Source organism: Phalacrocorax aristotelis, chromosome 6 (genome assembly GCF_949628215.1).
Source record: "Phalacrocorax aristotelis chromosome 6, bGulAri2.1, whole genome shotgun sequence".
NCBI lineage: Eukaryota > Metazoa > Chordata > Aves > Suliformes > Phalacrocoracidae > Phalacrocorax > Phalacrocorax aristotelis.
In genome coordinates this window covers 13,247,617-13,275,423 of record NC_134281.1, presented here as the reverse complement: position 1 = coordinate 13,275,423, position 27,807 = coordinate 13,247,617, and the positions used below count along the sequence as shown (strand labels likewise).

General features: G+C 54.4%; 1 protein-coding gene across 2 annotated transcripts in view; it reads left to right on the top strand.

Annotated features, from left to right (window-relative positions):
• Nucleotides 1-27,807, top strand: part of PLXNA1 (plexin A1) — a 121,844-nt gene that overhangs the window by 78,375 nt on the left and 15,662 nt on the right. For both annotated transcript variants that reach the window (XM_075096000.1, XM_075096001.1), the window contains exons 11-23: nt 4,887-4,983; nt 5,342-5,532; nt 9,101-9,252; nt 9,599-9,719; nt 10,045-10,181; nt 10,776-10,943; nt 11,778-11,871; nt 12,358-12,597; nt 12,791-12,934; nt 13,681-13,915; nt 15,281-15,423; nt 18,369-18,625; nt 22,811-22,877. In XM_075096000.1, the coding sequence (XP_074952101.1) occupies nt 4,887-4,983; nt 5,342-5,532; nt 9,101-9,252; nt 9,599-9,719; nt 10,045-10,181; nt 10,776-10,943; nt 11,778-11,871; nt 12,358-12,597; nt 12,791-12,934; nt 13,681-13,915; nt 15,281-15,423; nt 18,369-18,625; nt 22,811-22,877 (2,046 nt within the window). The remainder of the gene's footprint in view (nt 1-4,886; nt 4,984-5,341; nt 5,533-9,100; nt 9,253-9,598; nt 9,720-10,044; nt 10,182-10,775; nt 10,944-11,777; nt 11,872-12,357; nt 12,598-12,790; nt 12,935-13,680; nt 13,916-15,280; nt 15,424-18,368; nt 18,626-22,810; nt 22,878-27,807) is intronic.

Here is a 27,807-nt window from a genome sequence, read left to right as displayed (position 1 = left end):
TGAATTTCAGGCAGGAGGAATCCAGGCAAAGAAGTTTGCGTGTGATGGGGGAGGAAAGGAGGAGATTTATGTGAAAAGACCACAAGGAGATCCAGAATTAGAGGCCAAGCGTTACCGTCAAGTTGTGCTGTTGTGTGGATGACGGTATTTTACGAGGCCTAGGGTGTATTTATAGAGGAACATAAATCATACACACATGCCCTGTTCTGAGCGCCGTGCACCTCCAGTATATGTATCTCTAATTAACCAGCCATGGAGAGGGAAACAGGATTGGAGCCCACAACCCCGGCACTGTTCGCCAACAAAGCTGTGCTCTCCGTCCTAGCAATGCCTACATTTATCTTTCCTGCAGCAGTGTTTAAAGTGAAAAGGGAGTATCAGGAGAGTGTGATAGGATCCAATTAAATTCCAGCAGATAAAATAATGATGAATTGCAGTTGAGCCCTGGCGAGACGCGATGTACATTACTGCCGTCCCTGTAGTGCGGGGAAGGAGTTGAGGTCATCAACTACAGAAAAATAGGACACAGCTGCAGCCCAAGCGCTCCTCCAGAAATGCAGCCCAGGGGGATGGTGCATGTGAGAGGGAGGGAGGTTGCAAGGGAAATTTGGATATGTGGGTTTGCTCACAGTGGGCAGAGGAGCAGCTCCTTCACTGACTTCCCTGGGGAGCAGGGTCCCTCCCTTCCTTCCCCTGCTGGATTGTGCAGGCTGTGGCTGGAGTGGGATGGATGCCCTGCAGCAAGGAGTGTGATGGCCGTGGGGCCGCCCTGCCTCATCTTGGCTGGGAAGGGCTAGTGCCTTCGGCTAGTTGGCACACCACTTGCAGGAGCATCCTGAAGCGCATCTCAGTGCAATCCACCCCCAAGATTTCAGGTGCCCCTGTGCTAGCTGCGCCTCTGTCCCTTGGAAGCGCAGCTCCCTGGAGGTATTTCCTTGGACTACTGAATTCCTCACCCCCAGGGGAGCTGAGTGGTTCTTGGTGCCCATCACTGCCAGCGGGTGGTGAGCAACTGGGCTTGCTAGAACCGAATGTGAGGCCTTCAGGGGAGGTGGCGCCCACAGTCCTTGCACCGTGCCAGGCTGGTGGGCATCCCCTATGGGGAGATGGGGTGGGTGTAAGAATTGGAGCCATGGGAAGCACACAAGGTTGTCGGCTGTTACTTGGGAAGATGCCTGAGGTTGGTTTTGGGTGAAGAGCCTTGAGAAAGGTGAGGAGTCCTCTTGCCTGAACTGTGTCCCTGCAGAAGGCAGTCTTGCTGGGAATAGCTGTATCCAGGTTGGTGGGGCTGGCACATCCTCCATTGGCCCTTCCATGCTCACCTTGTGGGCTCTTCCAGAAAGGGATGGAAAGGCTGGCTAGATAAGGAGCCTAGAAGTTCACATCTCTGTTGCTGACTCATTCAATGACATCTTTTTCTCCCATCCCCTTCTGTGGGCCATGTTGCATGAGCACACATCTTTCCTCTGGGTGATGTTGGTTTGCTCTTGGGGCTGTGCCTGTCATTTTTTTGCTCCCAGAGCAAACGTCCCTTTCCTATAACTTGTACTTGTGGCAGTCAGCCCAGCCAGGGGTTCCTGGGCACCTTTGTAGAGCAAAAGGTAGTCTCCTAGCAGGGCTGCCTGGGTATGTGCATCCCCCTGCTCACACGTGCCCTGGCTTCCCCTCCTGCAGCTCATCCTGAATCGCTGCCAGCCACAGCAATTGATTAACCAGGAAGTTGATAACAGTTAAGTGTTTAATGGGTGTTTAGCACCATGTTAGCCAGAAGCAGGGATGAGCCAGTGTGATGGGATGGCCTGGTTGCCCATGGGCTCTTGTCTGGGTCCTGTGGGATGTACAGACTTGTAAGCACCCCCCACCTGATTCACACCAGTTGCGGGGTCTTCAGGTCTGGAAAGTGGCTGCTGCTTTGCTCAGCTGCCATGGCTGGGCTGCTGCCATGTCCCTGGCTGTGGCTGTGCCTGTGGGTGGAGAGGGTGCCTTCCTGCCCATGTTACAGCAAGAGCATCTTTAGGGAGGCCTTTTGAAAATGTCCTTTAAACCAAGAGGTGCTTTGGAAATTAGAGAGGGATCTGATGAATCGTGGCATCCCAGGAGGCTGAGCTCTGAGCCCCTGCAGCCACAGCTCCTGCCCACATGCAGCCGAGCTGCTGATCCAGCCCTTGCATCCTACAGGGACCAGTAATGGCATCCAAGGTGTGGGTCTGCTGCACATCTCTGTAGGGCAGGTGAGACCCTGCTGATGACACACAGATGCTGAGGACATGTTTTTAACTGTTCTCTGCCTTCCCTTGGTGGTCCCATGCTGCAAACACCAGCCAGGTCCAAAACTCCTGCCGCTTCCCTCCATGCAGGCCTGTGCTTCCAGCTGCTGAAGCAGCAACCCACCATCCAGTCCAGCTCCATACCGTGGCAAATTCAGCATCCTCAGCATGCTGGCTTAGAGGGGGAGCCCTGTCCTTTTGCAGAGGGACACTGACTCTTGTGCATGTGCTGTCTTGGGCCGGTGCATGAAGAGTTAATGCCCTCCCTTCTTCTCCCCCTATTCTTCTTCCTCTAACCCGCGTCCCAGAAGAACTAATTTCCAAAAGCAGCCGGGGCAGAGAGATGCAAATAAGTGTTTTGGACAGCTGCAGGCTGGATGCCTTCCCGAGATGCCAGGGCCCCAAATGAGACATGTCAGAGTACAAATTGAAAATGCCAATTTCACTTACACTGCCACGTGGCTCGTCACAGCTAAATTCTGCTCCGGTGCTGCTGCCGCCCTCTCCAGCACATGCTCCCTCTCGTTGCCAGGGGATGGTCTCTGCTCACTGCTGTGGGTCTGGCCTGCTCCTCATCATGGTCCTGTCAGGGATGTCCTCGGGTGGGTGTAGGATAGGGGAAGGTGAACAGATTTGGACTCCCAGCCTGGTTCTGGCTGTATCATCTGAGACCTGGTGATAAGGGTGCTTCTGAGAGGCCCTGGTTGTAGATGGTGCATGGTGGAGATGTGGCTGAAGGTCCTCTGAGCAAACACTGTGAGGGGTGCTGTGTGTGTCTGAGAGGCTGCATGGTGGGGGGTGATGGGGCTTTTCCTGTAGAGGAGAGGTGGTTGTGCAACTGTTGGGCACTCAAGAAAGGGTTAAGTTTGCAGTTGGGTGTCTCATGCCTTACAACTGCTGCATGCAGTTTATCAGCATCAGCCTTCCTTCCTGGGGAGGGCTGCATTTTGGGGTCCTCCAGCCTGTGTTTGGGTGAGGTGGCCCCTGGACTTAGGACCGCTAGCAAAAAGCTTTGGAGGTGTAACAGAAGACCAGGCTTGGTCTCTCATTTGCACCTTGTAGGGTCAAGGGAGGGGTGTGTTGCTGTGGCCATGTCTCACATTGGGCGTGTGCCTGATGTTGGTGCTGTGTCTGATGCTGGACTGTGTCTGATGATGCTGCCTGGTTGGGAGAGACTCAGCGTGGGAGGGGACCAGCTTTGATGGTGAGGTGAGAAGGACCCAACATGTCCTTGCTTCCTGCAGCCACCTGGGCACACTGGCTTCTCTTGTGGGCCTTGTCCCTACCTCCTCTGAAGGGGGTCAATCATAGTGGACGCACCGGAGTGATCCCGGGTGCTGGCAGGGACTAATGTGCTCTGTAGGGCAGCAGCTGGGGCAGTGCTGGAGGAGATGCTGGGGCCAACTCCTCCAGGTATGGCACCAGGGCTGCAAAAGTTGATGCTCAGGCTGGCCGGAGGTGGTAGCAAGGCTGCTGCTGGCCTGTGTCTGGGTGAGCTGCTCCGGGCGCGTCCACCACTCCCTAACAAACTCCAGCAACCCATGAATCATTCATTTAATCTCTCCTGACACGCCTGTCATTTTCTCGGGCGAGGTGCAGGGAATCTCTTGCTGAAGGAGGTCATTAGCTGTCAGGGACGGTTCCGACTGCCTTCCTGCCTCTGTATCGATTAAACCTCTCCGCCTGTGTGCAGGGGCTGTGCGGGGAATATTGATGGGGCTGCCAGGGCTGGAGCTTGGGTTTTGAGGCAGGGGAGAGGGTTTGCATGGGGAGGAGTGGCTGGCTGGGCCGGAAATAGGAATGGACGAAGGTACATCTGGACAGTAGTGGGTGCTGGGGCCTGAGTTTGGGGTGCCTTGGAGCTGGGGGGTAGGATCACCTGGTGTCACCTCCCTGCATGGGAGCTTGGGGGACCGGGTTGATGATGCTAGTCCTGGAGCTGGGTACAGCCGATGGCTAAGCACAGCATGGGGCTGGGAGTGGGGTGGCTGGGGGTGTGGTGCAGAGGTGGCACGGGGAGGTAGGGAGGCATGCTCTCCCAAGACCTTTCTGAGGGCTGGCACAGTACCAGACTGGTGCCTGGCTCTGTCCCACCCACGGCTGCGTTACACCGGGTGTTGGGGTTTCTCTGCAGAATCCACTTCTGCCATGTGCCCAGCTTGTCCTCCTTGAGCTTCAGTAGTGATGACCATGATCCCAAACATCCGACTGAGCATTTGTGGAGTGGGGAAGATGTGGGGGAGGGCTCGGGTGCCTGGCAGGGAGAGGTACATTTGTGCTGCAGAGATACCATCTGTTTTCTCCTCTCCTAGCAGCAGCAGCTTCAAACCTTTGGGCTAATGGGCTTTGGGTCTATTTAGAAACCTTCTGTGTTGCTGATTTATCTTTTTTTTTTGCCAGTCCAGCCTACTGGTTTGCATGTGGTGCGTCTGATGCTTTGACCAGTGGCTGTTAGACCTGTCTGTTCGTAGACAGTGGGTCTGAACAGGCCCCCATCCCTCTCATCTGGGTTGTTGGGAGACATCCATGTAATGGGGTCATACGCCTCTCTGTGCCCCTCACTGGGTCGTTTCGCCCCACCAATTAACCGGCTCTACCTACTTCTGTCCTCCCCTGCAGTATTTCTATGAAGGGAATGACATCAGCGACCTGCCGGTCAACTTGTCTGTGGTCTGGAATGGGAACTTTGTCATCGACAACCCCCAGAACATCCAGGGTGAGTGAGGATGGGACAGGGTGGGAAAGCAGCCCAGTGCCCACTGAAGCCTCCAGCCCACCCCAACAGCAGTTTGTACCAGTGCCTTGCAAGAGGGAGTGATGCTCTGGCTACATTGATCAGACGGGTTTCTAGACAAGAGGCTTTTTTCCAAGAAGCTTTGGGAGAGAGGCCAAAGCTCTTCCTCATCATTGAGTCCAGGGTGCTGGTGCTTCCTGCTCATGGGGGTTTATTCCCCTGGGAGCTGGTGCCATGCATGTGTTGGGGGCGTGTGAGAGTGGGTGCCCTTCTCCCCAAAACCCTGTGCCCGCGAGCTGGGGTGGGCCATGCTGACCCCGTGCTCCTCCTGCCATTGCAGCCCACCTATACAAGTGCTCGGCCCTGCGGGAGAGCTGTGGTCTGTGCCTCAAGGCTGACCCACGCTTTGAGTGCGGCTGGTGCGTGTTGGAGAGGCGCTGCTCACTGCGGCAGCACTGCCTAGCCTACGAGAGCAGCTGGATGCACGCTAGCAGCGGGAACAGCCGCTGCACTGACCCCAAGATCACCAAGGTACGTGGGGACGGATGGGTGGTGGTGCCCCGTGCTGGAGGATCAGGATGGGAGATGGAAGATGGGGATAGGGATGGGGCTTTCCGGTGGCATCTTACAGCAGCCAAATCTACTTGGTGTTTAGGACTGAGCATCTCTTGTCACCACTGTAATTTCCAAGGCTAAAATTCTCTGTCCGCTACCCCCGTGCACTGGGCTTTTTGGCCTGTCTCTGAGATTCCCAGTGCTCCTCCCACACGTGGCCAGAGGATCCCAGGAAAGCTGCAGCTCCACATTGCTCCTCCTCTTGTCACCATGCATGCCGGTAGTTCGTCATCTCCATTCCCTGACAGCTTTTATGACCTTCATTTAATAAGATTGTGTGTATTCATGTTCACATGCCTGTTGGGCTGGGCTCCAAGTGCATGAGGAGGGACTGGTGGGTATTTCTGCTGGATACCTTCTGTTTACCCATGGCTGGGCAGGCCTCGCAGGTGTTAATTACTGAAGCCTTAGTGCAGGATCTGATCTGTTTGGGTTTTATTGTCTTATCTGATGGAGGATGGAAATGAGAGTTGTGCCTTCCCCAGCACTGCCTGCCTCTCGAAGTGGTGTGCAGGGTGGCAGCTGTGCAGAGAGAGGGGTTACACTCTCCCCCAGGCACGTCCCTGCCTGCAGAGCCCTGCCTGCAAGAAGTACTGCCTCCAGAGAGTTGCCTGGGGCTGGCAGAGTGCTGGGATAAGGGATCTATTCCCTGGGGGAGCAGGGTCGAGCCCAGAACATGCCTCCCTATAAGGAGGTCCACCATTGTGTGTGGTGCTGCAGGGCTTCCTGTCCCCGACAGCTTCCCACCACGTTCAGGCTGAATTTCCCAAAGCTGGGCCCCGGGGGATGGCGGGGGTGGAGACCGTGGTGGGTAGGTCATGCCCGGAGTGGCCTTGCTGAAGGCTGTGCCCTGTCGTCTTGAGCTCACATGGCCAGGGCTGAAGGCATCCACCTGCACACTGCTCACAGCAGCTTCCCAGCAGCTGATGGCGTCCACCCTCGGTGGCAGCTCTCCTGCCCTGAATCATTATGAAATTTTGCAGTAATTGCAGGTGCAGCAGAAACAGGTCTGTCAGGTGGGCTTGACCTTGGTGCTGCTCTGAGTTAGTGCTCTGGGAGCTGGCGGTCGGTGTAGATGTGTGTAGCTGTTGGTGTGATCCTCCTCCGACAGCCTGCCTGCTGCTTCCCACAACCCCTGTCCCACACCCTGGGCAGCTGGCAGGCTTGGAAATGGTCCAGAGAGCAGCTTGGTGCAGAGAGGTCAGCATGGGATGGTTGAGGAAAAGAGGAGTCTCCTACAGTGGATTTGTGGGGACCTGGAGCCTCCTTCCAACCCAGCCAGCTAGGTGCAGGCATCTTCATGTGTGGTGGGGCTCAGCTGGGAGGTGACCATGGGAGAAGAATCACCTATCACTCAGTGGTAGGGACAAGCCCCCTCCAAACCTCTGTGGGGTCCTGCCCCGTGCTGGCTGTGACCCTCAGAGCAATATCCCTTCCCCTGGGAAGGGGGAGCCCCTCAGCCTCAGCACCTCCTGGCCATGCTGTAGCCACCGGAGCTGGGAGTGAGCCCACTGCTTGCGCCCACTGGAGCCATTTGCTTGTTGATATAGAAGGACCCTGTGAAACCAATTAGCGGAAGAGCATCCATGTTTGCCAGGGCCGGGGGTTCAGAGGTGGAGGGGGGAAAGGGGAAGCTCAGGGCAGTCCCCATTCTCCTGGCCAGCTCCCTCCTCCCACGTGCCTTGTTTAGCCCTGACCTTCCTGTGCTGGGCGGCCAACGATGTCATTTCATTCCTGGGCTTGTTTCTCCCTGAACGCGTGGCCCTTGTCAGCTTTGCTGCGGAGGAGGAGGAATCTAATGCGCTGGAGCAGCTTTTAACACTCATTTAGAAACACCAAACAAACAGCCGCTTCTTGCCAGCTGCCCTGGTGGAGCTCGATTTAGGGGGAAGACCCAACCTGATGCTGGCTGCAGCTGCTGTAATGACCCTGATCCCAGACTTGGGCAGGGGCTGAGCTGGGTTTAGGCTAACAGTGGTTCGCTGCAGCCCTGGAGGGTTTTTTTGGCCATGTAAATCATGAGCTGTGGCTGCCTTGGTGGGAGCTGGGGCCCCAGGCACTGGTCTCAGCTCTGCTGCTGCCTTGGAACATGTCCCCCAGACTGCCTGCATGCAAGAGGGAGTGACTGCCCCCGTTCGAGTGCGTTGAAGGTGACCAGCCCAGTGTGAATCTGGAGGATGGTGGTTAACCCAAGAGGAGATGGCTGCGGTGGGGCCCTGCAGAAATGGTCCCCAGCTCTGTGTGGTACATCAGGGCTGGGGATGTGGACAGTGTCCGCTGCTGCATATTTCCCACCCTCTGCTCATCTGCCTTTTCTTGCTGCGGGGATGGCATCCAGGAGTAGCCTTGTGTGAGGAGGAGAAGGAGGAGGAGGCTCCAGCTGGCTCAGGCCCCAGGGTTGCAGCCACCTAGATTTGCCAGGAATGCAAAGAGTTTGCACGTGCTTAGTCGCAGTGTGAGCATGGCTGCAGTGTGAGCCTGTCCAGGCGGTGGGCTTAGCACTGGCAGATGCCTCCTGGTGCTAGAGGGGATCTCTGTCATTGCTGCAGGAGCACAAGCGGAGAGGGGCATCACCTGCAACAAATGGTCCCTTCCCCTGAATCAGGACACACCTTCCTCCTGGACCGATCCAGCCCCTGTTACTCTGTCCCTTGCCTGATGCCTGCAGCTGCCTTTTCCCCTGCTCTGTCTTGGTGTCACGGGTGACCCAGCCCTGTCTCTGGTCCCAGCCAGGGCATGCAGCCCTGCCATTCATCCCAGTTAGCACTGCAGGTGGGCGCTGGGCCCCAGGGCTGGTGAGCACTGGTGTAAAACTGCCTGGCTGGAGGCAGTGGTGAGCCCATGCCTCCATTCATCCCTCATCCCGCTGCCGTCTGTCAGGCCACACCTGCCCACTATATTGGGCATCATCTTGGTAAATGAGGCACAGCACCGGGGTGAGGTGCCCTCCCTTCCCAGCTGGCCTGGGTACAGGGTTTCCTGGCAGAGAGAAAGCCTTCTTCCCTCTGCCTGCCATGCACAGGGACCTGGTGGAGATGCTTTCTCCTTTGAGGACACCTTGGACATGGTAACCTTATCCCTGGGTATGTGAGACCTGGCCTAAAGCCATGCAGATCCATGTGCTTCCTTGCCAGCTCAGCTGGAGCCATGACTGAGGCTGCCCTAGCTACTTCCTGTCTGTGTCCTTGTTACCTGTGAGACGGCTCTGTCTGCAGGAGGGTGTCCAAACCCCAACCCTCTGCTTGGACACATCTGGCATCTTCTGGCTTGTTACTGGGAGGATTTGTGGATGAGACTGTCATTGAGGTGGTCTTTCCTGCTCTGTATGCTCCTTGCAGACATGCTGGCATTTATCATAACCCATCTGTCCTCACTGCTCGTGGGGGAGTAACACACATCCCACAGCTTCCTGGGCTGCAGCCTCCCTGAGCGAGGTGTCGCGGTGGATCTGCTCCCTCAGCTGATGGGCCATGTTCTCTCCTAGCTGTCACCCGAGACTGGCCCCAGGCAAGGAGGGACCCGTCTGACCATCACTGGAGAGAACCTGGGCCTGAAGTTTGAAGATGTTCGCTGGGGTGTTCGAGTCGGCAAAGTGCCGTGCATCCCCATCGAGAGCGAGTACATCAGTGCTGAACAGTAAGTGCCTGGTGAGGGGTGGGTGTGCTTCAGGTCACCTCAGTACATGGGGGTCAGGGTGCTGCCACTCAAATGCTGCCCATGGCTGCAAGAAGATATGGGGTTGACTGGGCTGGACTGGCAGAGAAGAATGTGCCGGCTGTGGTTACTCTGGGAAGAGCCCAAAGGCTTTGGGGAAGCTGGTAGTGCCAACAGCCACTGACTCGGTTTCTCAAGAATGCTGCTGGCACCTGCGACTTTTGCTTGGTGCCAGATCTGCCCCTTTCTGAAGCCAGTCCATCCCCACCATAGTTCAGGTAGTGTTTTGGTGCCGGGGCACTGAGGTCTCCTTCCCCACATCCCTTAGGATCGTGTGTGAAATTGGAAATGCCAGCCTGAACAAAGTCCATGAGGCACGGGTAGAAGTGTGCATCCGTGACTGCTCGCCCAGCTACCGGGCCACGTCCCCCAAGAGCTTCACCTTTGTGGTAAGCCCCGTGCTGGGGGACAGGGCTGGTCCCAGGTGGGTTGGGGTGGTTTTCCAGGTGAGTTGGAAAATTGGCCATTGTTTCCCTGGGGGGCAGGCGGTGATGCCCTGGGCAGGTATTGGGTCATGCAGCTTGAATTTCTCCAAGCCTGCCACTGCTCGGCCTCCCTGCGGTCCTGCTGGCACTGCCAGCCCTCAGCACTGTGCCCTGCCGCTGTCCCATGGTCCGTCTCCTCTACAGCCCCATCACCTGCTTGGGGCTGCTTGGGGACAGGGGTTTCTGTCCCCAGCCCATCCGAACCAGGGATGCTCTTTTCCTTTGACAGACACCCACTTTCTCCCGCGTGGTCCCAGCCCGGGGCCCTCTGTCCGGCGGCACCTGGATCGCCATCGAAGGCAGCCACCTCAATGCCGGCAGCAATGTCTCTGTGACCATCGGGGGACGGCCCTGCACTTTTTCATGGTGAGGGGCATGGAGGGTTGCAGAGGATGGACAACAGGCACCTCCAGAGGCAGCAGGGCCCCTACATAGAGCAGTGGCTAGGAGCCTGTGCTGGGGAGCCAGGAGGGACCCCAGGAGCCAAACCCCAAAAAGGGGTGTGGGCGGCCAGAGGCATCTCCCCCAAAACTTCTGTGTGTCAGAGGCTGCAGGAAAAGCCCAAAGAACGGGGATTTTTCTCTAAAAGCACAAAGCCCTGAGGCATGAAGTGGGTAATTTTTAGATTAGGGATGATAATGGAGCGGCTCTTTAAATATTTTCCTGCGGTAATTACTGGTTATCAGCCCTAATCGCTGCTGTTTGCAGCAGCCGCGCGATGGGAACGCTCAGGAGCTGCTCAGCCTTTCCTGGCTGCCTTTTGTTTCATTTCTTGGGGGTTTTTGTTGGTTTTTTTTTTTTCCCCTTTTCTTTTTTTTCTGCTTTCTCTCTCCCCACCCCCGGGCAGTTTCAGAAGGGGAGAGGGGCTGGGGCAGGGGCCTCATGGGCAGCATTGGCTGCCCCCAGCACCCTCGCCTCCTTCCTGCCTGGGCTCTGACAGGTTGTGTGTTTCTGCTCCAGGAGAAGTGCCCGTGAGATCCGGTGCAGGACCCCCCCTGGGCACACCCCTGGTGGCTCCCCCATCCTCATCAACATCAACCGGGCAGAGCTGAGCAACCCGGAGGTGAAGTACAACTACACAGAGGACCCCACCATCCAGAAGATTGATCCTGAGTGGAGCATCAACAGGTGAATCGAGGGGTGCCCACAGGGAGCTTGTGGGATGCAGGGGGGGCAGTTTCCCACACTGATCCCCCCTCCTGATGGGTACATTCCAGTGCTGCTGCGATAGCTGCTGGACCGTACTCCAGAGATATGGCAAAAGGAGTGTGAGAAACGGCTTGGCACTGGGGTCCTGCTAACTTCTGGCCTGCAGAGCTCAGCCTGGCAGGGGGCAAGAGCAGAGAGTGCTTTGGATCTGCTTAATTTCAGCTTGACATTTGGCGGCGGCAAATAAAATTAAAATATTTCCCATCGGGGGATTTTTTGCAATGTTTACATATTTTTCTAAAAGGTTTGAATCGGCTGGAGAGGAAGCGAAGGAATCCATTAAGAGCTAGCACCAAGGGAAACCTTCTCCAGGGTGTTGATGAGGAGTGAGCTCCCCAGGGGCATGGCTGAGCTCTCCGGGACCACGGGGTGTTTAACACCAAGCCGTGGAGAAAACCTGGCAGGGCTCCTACATGGTGGAGAAGCAGGTGGCAGAGGACCTCCTCCGGATGCTTTCCTATTGTGGAAGCTTGGTCTCCTTTAGCTTGGGAGCTGCCTTTAGGCCCCAAATGTGGACATGGGGTGGGATGTTACTGTTAATTAGCAGGTTTTATATCTCTAGTTGGCCCTTGGGTCAGTTGAGATGATTTGGTGGTGGTGCATGCCAGATCCTGCTGGCTGTGGTGACAGGTCCCAGGGCCATTGTGGTGCACGCAGATGGGCATCTGGCTGGTGAGGATGAGCACTTCCCTCCCAGAAGTGAGGACCCAGTGTCAAGCTGCCTCTCCTAACCCATTGTCTCCATGTCTCTAGTGGTGGGACGCTGCTGACTGTGACTGGCACCAACCTGGCCACCATCAAAGAGCCCAGGATCCGGGCCAAGTACTGCAGTTCTGAAAGGGAGAATGTAAGTGGTGCTGGCTGGGGCTGGGAGCAGAGCACAAGGAGGAGGGATGCTGTCCCTCTGCAATGCAGGGCAGAAAGTGCATCCCTTGCCCATCAGGTGTGATGGTGTGGAAGGGCTGAGGTCCAAGGGCTGCCACCCAAAGGAAGGCACCGATCTCCCTGCAGGGCCTCTGGCCAGGTGCTACAAGGAGAGGGTTGAGATCTTGAGCGTGCAAAGCTGACAGGAGCTTTGTGGGATGTCTGCAGGATAGTGACAGAAAGAGCCCTTCTCCAGTGAGCTCCCACCTGCCACCCCTCACACGTATGTTGCAGACAGGAGTCTCTGCCCCAGGGTGGAATGTGGTGCCTGTTGATGTAAAGGCACAGGACAGGAGATCCCGAGTCTAAACCCTGTGTCCAGAGCTGCTGCTTGCAGGAGATTCTTGTGGGGTCAATCCTGAACTCCCTATTGGGAGCTGGGTCTGACCTCAGTCTGTGCCTACTGCAGAACTGCACTGTCTACAACGACACCACCATGGTGTGCTACGCGCCCTCCATCGACAACCCCGTGCGGAGCCCTCCGGAGCTTGGAGACCGCCCAGATGAGATCGGCTTTGTCATGGATAATGTCCAGGCCCTGCTGATCATCAACACAACCAACTTTGTCTACTACCCAGACCCTGTCTTTGAGCCACTCAGCCCCACGGGAATGCTGGAGCTGAAGCCCAGCTCTCCCCTCATCCTCAAGGTAAGGCAGCGGTGCACCCAGACAGATAGGCACCAGAGGGTTAGGGACCCTGTGTGTCCCTCTGTGGAGGTGGCTTTTTGTCTCTCCTGGGGCAAAGTCCTGCACTGTGAGAGCGCGAATTTGCTTTATGTTGTTTTTTGAAGGACTGCCCATTGCACAAGAACTGACAGTCTCCTTCCTTGTTCCCTCAAAGGGTAGGAACCTGCTCCCACCAGCTGCTGGTAACTCCCGTCTGAACTACACGGTGCTGATTGGAGACACTCCCTGCACCCTGACTGTCTCTGAGACCCAGCTCCTCTGCGAGTCCCCCAACCTCACTGGCCAGCACAAAGTCACAGTAAGTGCTGCCACTGGTGCCTTTGCTTCTCGTGTCCCATATGTCACAGAGGTTCAGTCTTTATCCTGGCATCAGCCCTGCTGCGTGCTTGTCCTTGGGTGAGGACTGGATAGTCGGTACCCATGCAGGAGCATCCTCAGGAGCCATCTTCCTGCTTCCTGGGCATCGCTCTCCCTAATTACATGTTCGGTAGGACCAAATACTTTGTTCCCTCCCAGCACACTCAACCAGGCGTTCCTGCACCCTGGGTGGCCCTGGCTGGCCCTGCCAACAACCTCCCTTCCCCACTGGGTGCCAAAGCACAGCCGGTGCCAAGGCGGGGGGCGGCTTCCCACCCCTTCCCCCCTGTGCTGGCTCACAACATAAGGAAGGCTCCTTTGTTTGTGGGGCTGTAGCGCAGCAGTGCTCATGCTCCAGGACCCCACCAGGTTGAAAGGGACCTGGCATGGTCCCCCCCAGGCTCCCCATCCATGGGGAAACTCGCTTCACATCCCATCTGTTACTGTAATGTTGTCTGAATGAGACATCAAACTCTCTGCCTGCTCCACACATGCTGGCAGCGTGTGTCCTGCATCCCATTAAAGTGTGCCATGCTGCTCCAGACCAGCTCCTGCCATCCCTGCATTTTTCTGCATCCTTTCTCCCTCAATCACCCCCCTGTTCCCAGCACGGGAGGGAGGTGGGGAGGTCTGCCCTGAGTGCATGCCCCCTGACGCCAGGTCCTTTTTTTTCACCCTGTGGCACAGATTAAGGCTGGAGGGTTTGAGTTTTCCCCGGGGACACTGCAGATCTACTCGGACAGCCTGCTTACCCTGCCTGCCATCATTGGGATTGGTGGCGGGGGTGGTCTGCTCCTCCTCATCATCATCATCGTCCTCATTGCTTACAAACGTAAGTCCCGGGATGCTGACCGGACCCTGAAACGCCTCCAGCTGCAGATGGACAACCTGGAGTCCCGGGTGGCCTTGGAGTGCAAAGAGGGTGAGGGATCCTTGTGCTGCTAATGTGGGGGTCTTGGAGGGTCTCGTAGCATCCTGAGGCTCGACACGCTCCCACCCTTTCCATGCTGCTTTCCAGAGCAGGAACGGGAACAGGCAAAGCTGCTTTATCAGAGGAAGTGAACTCATTTTGGGTGGGATTTGGGGATTTTTCTTGTTAAGGAATTCACCTCCTTTTCTCCAAAAGGGAGAAAAGAGAGTGAGGAGGGTAGTGAGGGCTGCCTGTGAGTGGGCAGTAGGCCTCTTGCTTTGTGACAGATGGATGCTGTGAAATTGGGCAGAATTCCTTGTATGATCCTGCTGATAAAAACTAATTGCCCATTATCCCCCTGAGCTGGCTCCCGAGGCCCTGACCCTGCCAGCCACAGCCACAACCAGCCCGGGTGCTGTGGATGAAGCAGGCTCTGAAAACAAGATAATAAAAAGGGGAAAGAAAGAAAAACCCTTTGCTCCCCTAAATCCCCATCCCTACACATGCCTGCGGATGGCACTGGTGACAGGGAGAGGGGAGGGAGCTGGTGGAGGGGATGGTGTCTTGTCTTCCACAGCTGGCAGATAAAAGGATCTGCTTTTAATTAAAAGCCACAATCTCTTCCCTGCCTTTTCTCTTTTCTAGTCCCACTAGTTACAGATAAGATAGCACGCCTTTCAAGCTGACGGTTTGTTTTTTCTCATCAGGCTGACGAGCCTGCAGTCCTATGCCTGGCTTTCAGCTGACTTTAAAGTGCTGTTAATTTGATTTTTTGAGGGATTTTCTCCCCCCTCCAACCCCTTTCCCTGGTGCATATCCAGGACTCCTCTCCCGTCAGCTTTTCCCTGTAGGTGCAATTAAAGGTTCAGGACCCACCCCCCTGCATCACATTCCCCTGGGAGTCGCAGCTGCCTCTGCTCGGATCGGGAGGTGCCAGGGTGGGTGTGTTCAAGCTCTTCTCTTGAGTAGTATTTAGGTCAAAAAGAAATTAGGACATTCTTGTGGTTTAGACTAACGCTTTCCCCCAGAAGCTATGGCTTTGTTCAAGTCTTGCTGTTCCCTGCTGCCCCCAGCATCCCTGGGAGGCTGTGAGTGCTGAGCAGGGGGTATTTGAGCCTCCCAGGACCTGGCGATCCTGTTCCCAAATCTGCCACTTGATTTATTCTGGGGTAGTCATCCTCACTCTCTGCAGCTCAGTTTCCCCATCTAGGAGATGGGGACAGAGACCATAGCTTGCCAGCCGGGGGGGGTATGGAGCTGATTCATGCCTGGGGGGTCCCACCCATGAGGTGCTGGTGGGTGCAGCGGAGGCTGGATGCCAGTGCTGCATGCTGGGACTCCGGGGTGTGTTGCTTAATTCTGCTTTTCCCACCCCAGCCTTTGCTGAGCTGCAGACTGACATTAATGAGCTGACCAACGACCTGGATGGGGCTGGCATCCCCTTTCTGGATTACCGCACCTACGCCATGCGGGTTCTCTTCCCAGGGATAGAAGACCATCCTGTGCTGAAGGAGATGGAGGTGTGGTTCTGTCTGTCTGTCTCTGCAGTGTTTCATGCTGGGGATATGCCCCTGCACAAGTCCCCATGCCCCAAGCACAGGGCTGGAGAGATGCTTTGGTTGGACGCTGGCCCAGCCTGGAGCACCTCGCGGCATGGCAGCCATTGTGCATGCGGACCGGCTGCTGAATGGTTACTGCACTCTCTGACGTTAATATCAATATTTGTATTAATATCATTGCTGCTGTCATTTTCTACAGTACTTGCTTTATTCAATTGGGTTTGTTTGATGCCTGACCGGACGCTCATTTCTAGCAGGCTTGTCCGACATTGCCTGCTTGCTTGGCTCCGTTTCCCCACACAGAACCCAGCCTTGGCATCCTTCCCCTGCTCCCCAGACGAGCTCCCTCTTCTCTCCCAGCCACCCCACCTCTGTTTAATTTAGTGCATGCAATTGCACAGCAATTGGCTTCTTGTTTGCTGGGCTGCCGAGGCCGCTCTTGATTAGAGAAAGGAGGGGGGTGACCTGAGCTTCCCCTCGCTGCTGACCCAGCACAGTAATTAATGTCAACGTGGGCTTCACATTGTATTTAGGAGAAGTAATCGGCCCTGGTGCAAGATGCACGGTCACTAATTACAACACAACAAGCTCTTACCAACTGCAAGTACACGTGCTGGTGTTGTATGCCAGCATGGCTACAGCATGGGGCCCTGGCCCTCTGCCTGCTTTCTTTCCCTGGTCCCTAATCCCAGCTCTGGAGGGCGGCGGGGACCCCGTTTCCATGGATTTCCCCTTGCAGCTCAGGTTTCCGGATGCTTAGAGCCGCAGCAGGCGTGAGTGTAGCCCTCCCTGGGGCATAGCCCTTCCTGTCTGTACAAACGCCTGGCTCTTCTCTCACCTCTGCTCTTGCTCTTAAGAGTTTTCCCTAAAGAGAAGGGTGAAAAGGGTATCACGAGGAATTTTGCATTGGCTGTGGCAGACTGGGTGGGAGTTCATCTGCTTCTAGCTCCTAATTCAAAACATCCCACTCAAGAGAGCACGTGAGCTCAGCCTGCCCTGGGGAACAAGGGGTTAAAGTTGCTAGGGAGAAAAAAAAATAAAAAGAGCCCCCAAAAGAGATTAAATAAAGCAACTGCAGTTGTGTAAGCTTCATATAATTTAATCAGGTTTGCTTTTATTTGTCTCTTTACTCAGAGTGTAACATTAGCAATTGCAAGTGACGGGAAGGAAACGGCACTTGCTCACGCACACGCTAATCCACAGCGACCAGCAGGCTGTTGGTACCAGCTCCCTTTCTCTTTAGATTTTGGGGGGAAGGTTTGTTGCTTTGTGCGCATTTAAGCCTGATTAAATATTTAATTCAGGATTGTTCATTTATTTCTGCCAATGAGCAGCAAGTTAAACGCGGGGACCCAGGGAGGCAACAGGCATGTGGGGGCTCAGGCACTGCTGTGCTGCTTGTCCTCCTGTGCTTCCTGCCAAGGCTCTGATGGGATGGTCACTGTTGGGCAGGACCTGTTTCCCATCTTATTGAGATCCTGATGCTCTGCTGAAGGGACAAAGCCTCTCATCCCATGGTGTCCTTTGCCTGGTCTTGGCAGGGGTGGAGATGCAGCATGTCTTCCTCTGCCCTAGTTTTACTGGTGGGTCTGGTAGGTCTCCAGCCAGCCCTTGGGTCTTCCCATGCTGAGGAATCAACTGGTATCTCTGTGTCCCCTGAGTTACCAGCATCATTGCAATGAGGTCCCCGCTAGTCTGGAGGCGGGGATGGAGGCAGAGAGGGTGTGTCACCGCCCTTCTGGGATGGTCAGGGCAGGCATCCCTGCTTGCCTGGGTGATGAGGGTGACAGTGGCACCTGGGGGCTCGTATCACAGAATTGACAAGGACTGGGCAGGAAACGGGGTTTTTGTCCAGTGGGAGGAAGTATTTTGGAGGGTGAAGTTAACAACTGCGAGGAATTTCACTGAAGAGTGCTGATCCAAAGTTTTGATTGAAGTGAAATGATTTGATGTGTCAAAACCCTGTTCTTCATTTTGAGTTGGTGTTTTGAAATGAAAAGTGTTGTTTTGTCTCCAAATATCGACACAAAATGAAATTTTTCACTTATTCTCCCAATCAGGAAGACAGGGGGTGGTGGTGGGGAAATAATTAAAATTGACATTTTTACCACAGCAAGGCTTTTATTCAGAGGAAACCATCTTTTCTAATGGGAAAATGTTGTGTTGTAAAAACGTTCATTTCTTAAAAGAAATGTGGCCAGGGCTGAGCAGAGCTGGGCTGACAATGGCAGCGCAGGGACGAAAGCATCCCAACCCAATCCCTGCTGGGTCCTATGTGGCCAAGTATGGCCAGAAGTACACCTTCAAACATATCAAGAGGAAAAGGAATATTTCAGGCTGCGTCTGGAGTGGGGCAGAGCCAGTTTTCTGCTATTTGCTTCCCTGTCTGAAATCCAGCCCCCCAAAACCAGGAGGGTTTGCTGCTGGTGGAGCTCAGGGTTGTGGATTTGTTTTCTGTGCAATACTTGACCTGCGTGTTGCAGTGACTTGGGTGGAATTGCACTGCTTATTAGCTGAAGTTGAAAATTGTAATCTGTGTGTGTGTTTGGGAGAGAAAGAGTGTTTGTTTGTGGGGAGGGAAGTGCGTGTATGTGCCTGCACACGCGTGGGAGAGAGTCTTTGTATGGAAGCATGTGTGTGTATATATATACATCAGTGACCTGAGACTGAGTTAACCTGACACTGAGATATTATGAACTAGGTAATACTTCCGTAGGGAACTGAGGCTGATCACTAAAGAAGCAGCTTGGTTTTATGGAGAGAGCAAATCCAGCTGCTTTTTGACCCTTTTTCATCCTTTCCTCTTGGGGGATGAAGGTGAATCCAGTGTCTAGTACAGCCCAGCCACCTTCTTCTCATCACCCTAGCCCTCGTGCCCATCTCCCAGCTTTGCTCTATCTCTGCAGGTTCAGGCAAACGTGGAGAAGTCCTTGACCCTCTTCGGGCAGCTCCTGAACAAGAAGCACTTCTTGCTGACCTTCATTCGCACTCTGGAGGCTCAGCGGAGCTTCTCCATGCGGGACCGTGGCAATGTGGCCTCCCTCATCATGACGGCGCTGCAGGGTGAGATGGAGTATGCCACGGGCGTGCTGAAGCAGCTCCTTTCCGACCTCATTGAGAAGAACCTGGAGAGTAAGAACCACCCCAAGCTGCTCTTGCGAAGGTGAGTGACCATCCGAGCGGCTGGAGCTGTGGGACAGTGACCAGGCTCTTCTGAGTATGTGGACACGAGCTGGTGTCCTTTAGGGATGCCATCAGTGATGGCTTTGGTGTTTGCTGTGGTAATGTTGGCACTGGGTCTGTGGTCAAGCATTTCCTTGCCTGTCTGTGTGCAAGTATGACAGGGATGTGGGACCACCTGGACCCAGCCAGCTCAGGAGCCATCCATGGGATGTTCTCATTCTGGTTTGGCCTGTGCAGGTTCATGTTGTCTGGGGAGCAAGATGCTTGGTGGCTGCCAGCTGCGTAGGCTGATGCAAGGAGGATGCATGTTGTTGTCAGGCACTGTCACATGTCACTGCAGCAATGCTCCCATCTGCCTTCCTTTCTCCAGGTGACCAGGTGGTCCCCAAAACCTCCCAGCACTTGGGGCAGCTCTCACCTTGCCTGGTGGCTGCCTTGCTGCTGACACTCCTGCATCGGTGCCTCTGTGGGTTCACAGCAGGCTAGAGTCGTCCTTTCCTCACTGCCTCCTTGGGGCTTGCCCACCTCACCGGACACGTGGGGGTTTTCCTGGGAAAGCCAAGCGGATCTTCACAAGCTGGCAGTCTTGCCAGGGCCGGGAGGAGTGTGAGCATGAGGCAGCCTGCCAAGCCCTGCTGTGAGTCTGCCTGGCCCATCAATATTTAACAATAGCTCTGAGCTCTTCTTCATCATGGGCTGATGAATATTGAAAGATACACCAAGTGCTGAACAAAAACAATTAATAAGGTCCACCAGCCCAGCTTGAGGCCCTCTGTGCCATCTTCTCCCATTGCATGCCATCCCCTGCCTCCCCACCTCTGCCTCCACCAGACTGATGCCACCAGCCTCCAGCAGAGATGCAAGGATGGCTGAGAGCCACAGGCTTGGCATGTCACCAGAAAGGCTTGAGAAAACCCGAACATCTTTCAAACACCAACCAATGTTCATGGCATGGCCAGACTGGACAAGGCCTATTGGGTTTTTTGCACCTGCCCCTGGGGAGACGTCTGGAGTGGACACAGATGTGAACTGATCCCAGTTACATCACTGCTACCTTCCTTTTGCCAGTCTCTTTAGGCACATTGCTTTCTTACTTTCTCCGCCTCATTTATCACATTGCAAGGGAGCCCTTAATTTCTCAAAGCACCTCATTAGCAATGTGCCAGAGAGGGGGTGCGGTGCAGACCCGTGGCTGGCTGGGAGAAGGGTGGGTCTTGGAGGTGCCAACCCCTGTTCCCCATATCTGTTTTATCCAAGCACATCTGTAGGCTCTTCCCTTCTTACTGTCCCTCCATGACACCAGGCTTCACTGAAATATTTAAACTACATTTCCAGCTCCTGGGTGTCTCAGAGCATGACAAAGCCATGTCATCGGAACAAAACTCCAGAATGAAGTAAATCAATAAAATATAAATAAAAGGCAGTGCAGGGAGGCCAGCAGCAGCAGTGGCTCAGCTGTGGGAGTGGCACGGAGGCAGAGCCCAGCCTGCACTGACGACATAGCAAGAGCCAGCAGCCCAAGGGCTATCGTTTCCCAACCATGGAGCTTGGTGGTCCATTGCAGGTGGAGCTGTGGGAGGCTTATGGCAGGGACGAGGTCCCCTGGCCAGTACCTTGCTTGTGCCTCCTTGAGTGATATTTAAAGAGACTTTGTTCTTCCTGGAGCTGCAGCATGGAGTGAGCAATGTTGAAGGCTGTGCTTCCTCTGTCCTTTAAATGAGCCCTGCTGTTGGGTGCGAGGAGTGTGCTTACGACCCAGGACAACTGGATTAACACTGATCTAACTGGGGAGAGCTGTTATTTATTTTGTTATTGGATAATCCCCCAGTTGCTGTGGCATCCAGCTCTATCGTGGATAAAGACAAACATCTGCCAGAGCCCAGGTGATGGCACTTCAGATGAGTGTTACAGGCTTGTCAGTGAAGGACCTGGTCTGGGGCTGGGGAGGATGTCTGCTCAGTAGCTTCAGTCCACCCTTTCCCTTGGCTTTCTCCCCATGTCCCTTCTCTCTTTTTTCCTTCCCCTTGATGGATTAATCTTTCCTGGCAGGGTGCAGGAAGGCTTCCCTCCTCTGTAGGCTCAGGTATTACTGTCCCCTAATGATTTAAGGAGAGCTGTGCTATTCCAGGAAGGACAAAAAGGGCTAAGCCCTATTAGCACAAGAGAAAGCCTTGGATGGGACCATATGACCCCGAGTCAGCTTGAATAAACTCTGGGAAAGTGGATTTCCTATCCCAGCCATCTGGCCATTGGGAACTGCTCCTGCCCCATCTGCCGGGCACGGCATTGCCATTGAGCAGTGGGACTCTTCATGGTGGCTCTGACGTTTGGGTTTCTTCTGTGTTTTGTCTCTTGAGTCAACCCGTTTGTGTCCATTCCCTTGGTGCAACAGGAATGCAGCCACGTCCCTCAGATTATTAGTATTGCCTGTGCTCTCAGGAGCATTTGTGTTTGCAAGTGGCTGATCTGATGATTAATGGGTGGATGAGCTGAAGAAACCTAACCGGAGAGGGTCAGGGGGCTGGCTGGCATTTTTACTTTAAAGGGAGTGAAAGCCACTTTAAAAATAATGGATGTGTTAAGGGGAATTTTAATCTTATGGCAGTGAGGCCAGGCTGTGGTGCAGAGACAGGTGTGTTAACCTGCCCTTGCAGGACTGCACAGTTCACCTGGGTCCTGTGTCACCCTCACCTCCCTCCATGCCAGGCTGTCCTTCTCCTCTGCTGGTGCAGCATGTCCTGGCTGCAGTTCCACCACCCCGAGGTCCCTATATCCTATTTGGACCCACCATGTCTCACACCCGTCCTGCAGGATCCTGCTCTCCCTCTTGTGCACATGCTGTGCAGTGATGGTCTCAAACAGACACAGGTGACTCCCTTGGACCTTCCCTGCCATGCTGCTTTGGAGCATGTTGCCATCTGGATTTGAACCATGCTTTAGGAAGCTAGGGGCAATTTACAGGTTTTTTCAAGGCAGTTTTAGCTGCTTCCTTCAACTGCATCTCCAAAAGCTGAGAGGCATGGCTCCATTTTTAAGCTCCTTTTTAAAAAGGTGGTTGCAGCGTCATTCACTGCAAACTCCTACCATCACCACCCAACTCCAAGGAGACACACAGAGACCTGGGATTTCTATCATGCAGGCAGGGAAGGGTTAAATCCCAAGCCTGGTATAGTGTCTTTGCACAGTGCTCCAAAGGTACATGGAAAACAGCTTGAGCTTCCAACCACTGCTTGTACTTCTTCCTCCTTTAATACCCTTGTTTCCAGCTGAATTAGTACTGGGGATAAGTTTGACCAAGACCATATTGAGATCAAAGTCTCCAGACCTAAATCCAATGGTGGCTTTACCCAAGACCATGTGCCAGTGGACTGGTGTCCTGTCTGTGTTGCAGCGCCCTGCACCCTGCCTGAGATCCAGGCCCAAGGCAGGGAGAGAAGCAAGGGTCAGAGCGTGGCCTCCTAAAGCTTCACTGTCACCACCACTGAGTGCCAAGAACCAGGTGTTCTCTCCACCAGCAGTTCTGAACAGAGCTGTGGCAGGCTGCTGGGGAAAACTCTCTTTATCCCTCCAGTATTGGTGGTGATTATCCTCTTGTTCTACTGTGGCCTCTTGGCTTTGAGGCTTGAATGGAATAAGCTTGAATGAAATGGGAATGTGGGTCAGGTACTGACTTTGCCTTGCAACCTCAGCTCTTCCCTTCAGGTTATGCTGGGGAGCTTGAGGTAGGTTTGGTGATGTCTTACCTGGCTTAAGTGCCTCAGTCAATCCTCCTGTGGAGGGAGCTGTCTGGTTCCAATGGGACATGATGGAAGAAATAAAACTCATTTAAGTAGAAGGTACCAGGGAGAAGCAGAAATCTGGTCATCCTTGGGTTAGACTCCCCATGGAACAAGGTCATGCTTGGCTCCCTCTGGTTCTCCAAATATTCCAGAGACCAATTTGCTTCTCTCTTTTGGGGGGCTGCTATGGCTCAGCCTTGCAGATGGGCAGGCTTTTCACTAGAGCTTTTGCTATCTGCTTGTACCCCTTTGCTTCTGCCTTTCCAGATACGACCTTGTAAAGCCAAAAATAATTTAGCCACAGTCCAAGGCTGAGGTGGCAATGGGTGAGGTCAGAGACCTTTAATATCCTCTCCTGACAGCTTTTCTCTCTGCCATCCCTACAGAACAGAGTCGGTGGCAGAGAAGATGCTGACGAATTGGTTCACGTTTCTGCTGTACAAGTTTCTGAAGGTGAGTTTGGGAAGGGATGGCAACCCCGTGGGGGTGGGGAGGTGGTTCCTGCCTCACTGGGATGGGCAACATGGTACCCAAAGCCCGGGCTGATGTACTGAGCGCTGCCGCTCCCTCCCAGAGCAGAGACTGCTTCCCAGGCCTCCACTCCTCTCTTGTGTTTCTGAGATGTGATTAGTGATTCTGGGTCTCCTTTTGGGGAAAAAGCTGAGACTGAGAAATGAAATCCAGACCAGGATTGTTTAATGCATATTGGGTTTGAGATCTTCATAAAAACGGTGCCTGGAGAAAAGATAAATCTGAAGCAACTCAGCTGAACCTTGAATCCCTTCAGAACGGTCCCCATTCCTTCCTCCTTGCCTTTGCTTGTGTAACTTGGGAGGAAAAACCCGGGAAGCTGGTCCTTCTGTAGACGTCACTGTGCTTGGAGGATATTTCTGCCTGTTTGAGATGTAGTTTGATGTGCTGCACTCTTCACATAACGCCGCTGCTTTTCCTTCATCTCTTTGACACTAAGGGTCCTTGGTAGGGGAATCGTTTCCCCCAGGCATCTCCGCTTCAGCTGCTGCTTCCCCTCCAAAAGGTGCCCCAGTGGGGATGGATGCCCCATGGGGCCTGTGGGCAGCTGGAGATGCAGCTCCCCACAGCGTGTGCACGAGGGTGCAGATGACATTGGACATCCTCGTGCCCCTGCCTGCATTGGCAAGCCCATTAGCTTGAATTTGCCTTTTTCCCAATTTCATCAAGGGTAGCAGAAGAGGATGCCAAAGCGTAAGGGCTGCTTTTACCACTGGTTCACCCAACCCATATCAAGAACATTTATCCCATCAGCACCAGTGCTTCCACCTGCTGGAGCAGGTTACACAGCCACAGCTCCAGCCCATGGACCACTGGCTTGGTCCTGCTGCTGCTTCAGGATGACACCTGTGGGGTGAACGGCATCTCTGGTCCCACCACAGGTTTGTCTGTCAGCAGGGCTGTTTCTTGGGATCCTGCCTGGCGTCAGCACAGCAAGGCTGGGTGGCATGCAGCCGTTTTTGTGGGATTTCATCCCTCATTAAGATAAAGAGGGTTTGAACCATTTCCAGCCAAGGGATGAGAGCGAGCAGGAGTCTGTGCAGAACTCAAGTGATCGTCAACAAGAAGTGATTTATAATATTACTTACATGCACTTGGCTTTTTGCCTCCATTGAGGGATAGGCTGTATCTATAAAAATCTAGCTGTAGCGTGTGGCGGAGATTGCTTTCCAGGGGATGGGAGAGGAGAAAAGCTGTGCTGGTCACAGATGTCAAACCTCCCGCTGCCTCTTTGTGCCGGAGCTTTGCTCAGCAAGGCCGCCTTCCACCCCTGCAGCAGCAGTGCCTGGTGGGATCAGGTAGGACACCAGCAGACAGCTCTGTGGGGTTGGTGGGACAGGCAGGAGTAGCTCTTGCTGTGGATAAACTTCCTCAGGGCTCCCTGAAGTGGACATAGTTGTGATTTGGCAAGCAAAGCACAAGGCACAGCCTTTGCATGCCCATGGCAGCATTTGGGGATGTTGTGTTCATGTGCATGTCTTGGCACCATAGGCCTGTCCCTGGCTGAGCTGGGCCATGTGGGCAGGTGATGGGGGCATGTTCACCTTGTTCAGAAGCTGCTTTGGATCAGCTCATGTGCCACTACTGTCTTGCATCTGTCATTGTATAGCCCTGTCTCCCTTCAGAGAGGCTTCCACGTGCATCATCAGTGCGGGCAGGTCTGAGGATAAGGAGTAGCAGGAGAGAAAGGCATGGGGATGGGACTAGGGCAATGTCTTTTCATAAAGTCCTTGGCTACACCATAGCTTTGGCAGGGGAAAATGCCTCCAGTCTGTGGGTGGTAGCAGCAGGAGAAAGAAGTCTGATCTAGATGCAATATTACAGGAAGAACATATGCAGAGGGCCTGGATAAACCTGCTGGTTGAGGGATTTGTTATGCTAGGGATCATCTCCCCAGGGAGGTGGTTGAAACTCCATCACTTGGGTCACTTGAGTTAGACTGGAAGAGGCTTGAGAATGTGCTCACGGCCTCTCCTGGGTCAGTCCCACCAGTGGAGACCCACAGGGTCGTTTTCGCCTGTCGCTTGGCAGTGAGGATCACAGGTGGCATCAAAAGCAGGAGAAACCCATGGAGTAGATGGAGAGGTGTCATAGCCGGCAGTTTGCCAGTAGGGAAACTGCACCAAACTGCAGTAATCATGCATGTAAATGAGGCAGGCGGACGTGTGCCCAGCTGCCAGATCTGCTCTCAGCAAACCTGCTCGGAGCAGGGTTGGGTGCTCGGCATCGCATGGCTGTGATGTGCTGGGGAGAGGGACGGGGACAGGACAGCCGCCCCCTGCCCAGGGCCACCAGCGTGGGGAGCCAGTGAGGGCTGATGCTTTCACGTGGACCCTGTAGTAGCATTTATCAGACTCTTAATGAGACACCCTGGGGAAAGGGAGAGGGATAAATCGAGACAAGTGCTGAAAAATGCACGATATTAGGTGCCTGATGAGCTAGATCTAGTCAATAAGACAGTTTGAGCGTTATCTGGCTCGCCTCAGCCTGCTCTCAACATACTGACGCGTGCATGCATGGGGGTGTTTGCAGCTACCCTCCTCTGGCTTGGCTTGCACAGAGAGCTCCCCCAAAGCCCCCCTCATCCAGGCCTCCAGCAGTGAGCAAACTGCATCAGGGCTGGCAGAACGGGCATGGCTGTGTCTGAGCGGCAGGCTGCCCTCCATCAACACCTGGCGCTGCCTGGCCCCGTCTCAGAGGTCCCCTTCTCACCTGACAGATCATCTCAGGGCAACTGCCCGGTGCTGGTTTCTGTGATCTCTTCATTTTGTTGGTCTCTGTCAGGGATGAGCCCTAAACCATCCTCACGTGCTGTGGCTCAGTGAGCTGTGGCCCATGGCAGCATCTCGGTCCCAGTCCTCATGAGCCAGTGGGGTTGGGAGTGAGGTTTTGGATTATAAGGGTAGAACCCCCATTTGGAACAGGTGGGGAAGCCAAACTGCAACATGGAGGATGCACAGAGTCAGGGGGACAGGGCAGAGGGGCTGTTTTGGTTGACCTTAGGGTGCCTGACAGGTCAGGAGACCAGGATCCTGGGGCACACAGGAGCCCCCAAATGCCTGCATGGTGCTGGTGGAGTGACCTACCCATCACCACCCAGGACCTCTGATGCCTTCATCCCCCCCAAGGAGGCCATAGGGCCAGCTCTAATCCACACATCCAAAAAGAGATTTATCCCCCATCAGCCTGGCCGGCATCTGAGGAGTGGAGGAGGTTATGCTGTGATGCCTGGAGTGCAACTGGGCTGCCAGTGTAGGAACCAAACTGACCTTTCTTGGTGGGGATCCCCAGAGGTGGGCACAGCGCTGCAGATGAGAAGGCAGCAACCGTGCCTCGCTGGAGATGGGAAATCTGTGAGCTGAGATGGGAGCAGCTGTGCCAGAAGTGAGCAGGAGTCATGCTCCAAGCTATCCTCCATCCACACCACTTCCACAGACTTGGAAGTTTTATGAGGATTTTTTACAAGCAGCTGAAAGAAACAACTTGAGCCCACCGGAAGGGTGGGCTTGGGGATCTGTGGGAGCCCCCAGGGGCTCACTGCTCTGCAGCCAGCCTGGCACAGCAAGGTGCTGGGCAGCTGGTAATGCACAGCATAGCACCCACCTTGGGTCTTTCACTTTTCCAAGCTGACTTAATGAAGCCAAGTTTGCAAATGAAACATAATTTCAAAGACATGCATGTTGTCGGAAGGTCTGGGGATGATGTATGCCTGTTCCTGCTCGTTAGCAGCTGTCTCTTTAATTACCGCAGATGCTAAGGAGATGCTAACAGCATATGGCGACAGGGAGAGCAGCCGCACTTTGCACCAAAGTACAATTTATTTGTGAGGCAGCCAGCAGGGAGGGGTGAGGACTGATGGGGTAAAATCTGCTGGGACTTCTCCCCATCCTCTCTGCTCCCATTGTACCCCTTTTCCTCCCTTAGGGCTAATGCCTACATCTGGAAGGGCTCATTGAGATGCAGCTCAGGGGAGAGGTTTGGGCCCTGGGTGATAAAGGACTGACCACTTCCAGCCCCCTTATGCCAACTCATGGCTCCAGGCTGGTTGATGCCTCCAACCTTGGCGAGTCCTTTGCTATTCCTGGGCCGCTGCAGTTCCAGCATCCAGCATTTTCGTGGGAAGTGTCTGGTCCGGTTTCCCTCTCCCTTCCTCCCACCTATGAGATAGATGCTCATGTGGCTCTGGCTGGTGGCTGAAGCTGGCTCTGACTATAGGGGTTTGACAGTGGGGACACATAGGTGGCAAATGGTTTAGCTGCAGAAAACCTCATTGCCTGGTCCCCTCCATCAGCTGGAGACCCAGGGTAGTGTTGTTAGTGAGTTGCTTTCTTGCGTTTTCCTTCCCAGTGTATCTATCTGTCTGTGCCCATCCGTCATATGGAGAAACCTCCTTTGACCTTCTCTCATATGAGACTGCGCTCCTGGCAGATGCCAGAACTGCATTGTGATACCTGAGCAAGAGTCCCCAGGCTGTCTCACTGTGGTGTGCCCTTTCCAATCCTCCTGTGCGTCTCTTGGCTGGGCCAGCTCAAAAGGTTATATCCCATACACAAAGTCCCCAGACCCAACCTGCTCTCACCAGTCGTGAATTTAACCTTTTTAGCTTATTTTTGACCTGTAGAATGAGCAGAATTCACCAGGGGAGTTTCTGGAAACTCTGGGAATCCAAGCCTAGGGGTTGATAGACAAGGGAACAACCTCCAGTGAGCTTGGAAGGAGAGAAAGTTCCTCCACAGGATGAATTTTACCATGTGCCCCCTTCCTTGCAGTCTTGAGCAAGGGCTGGAGACTCTATAAAGCCACGTATGGGGCTCAGCGCTGCAGGGCCACAGCAGGCTCCTGACATGGTGGT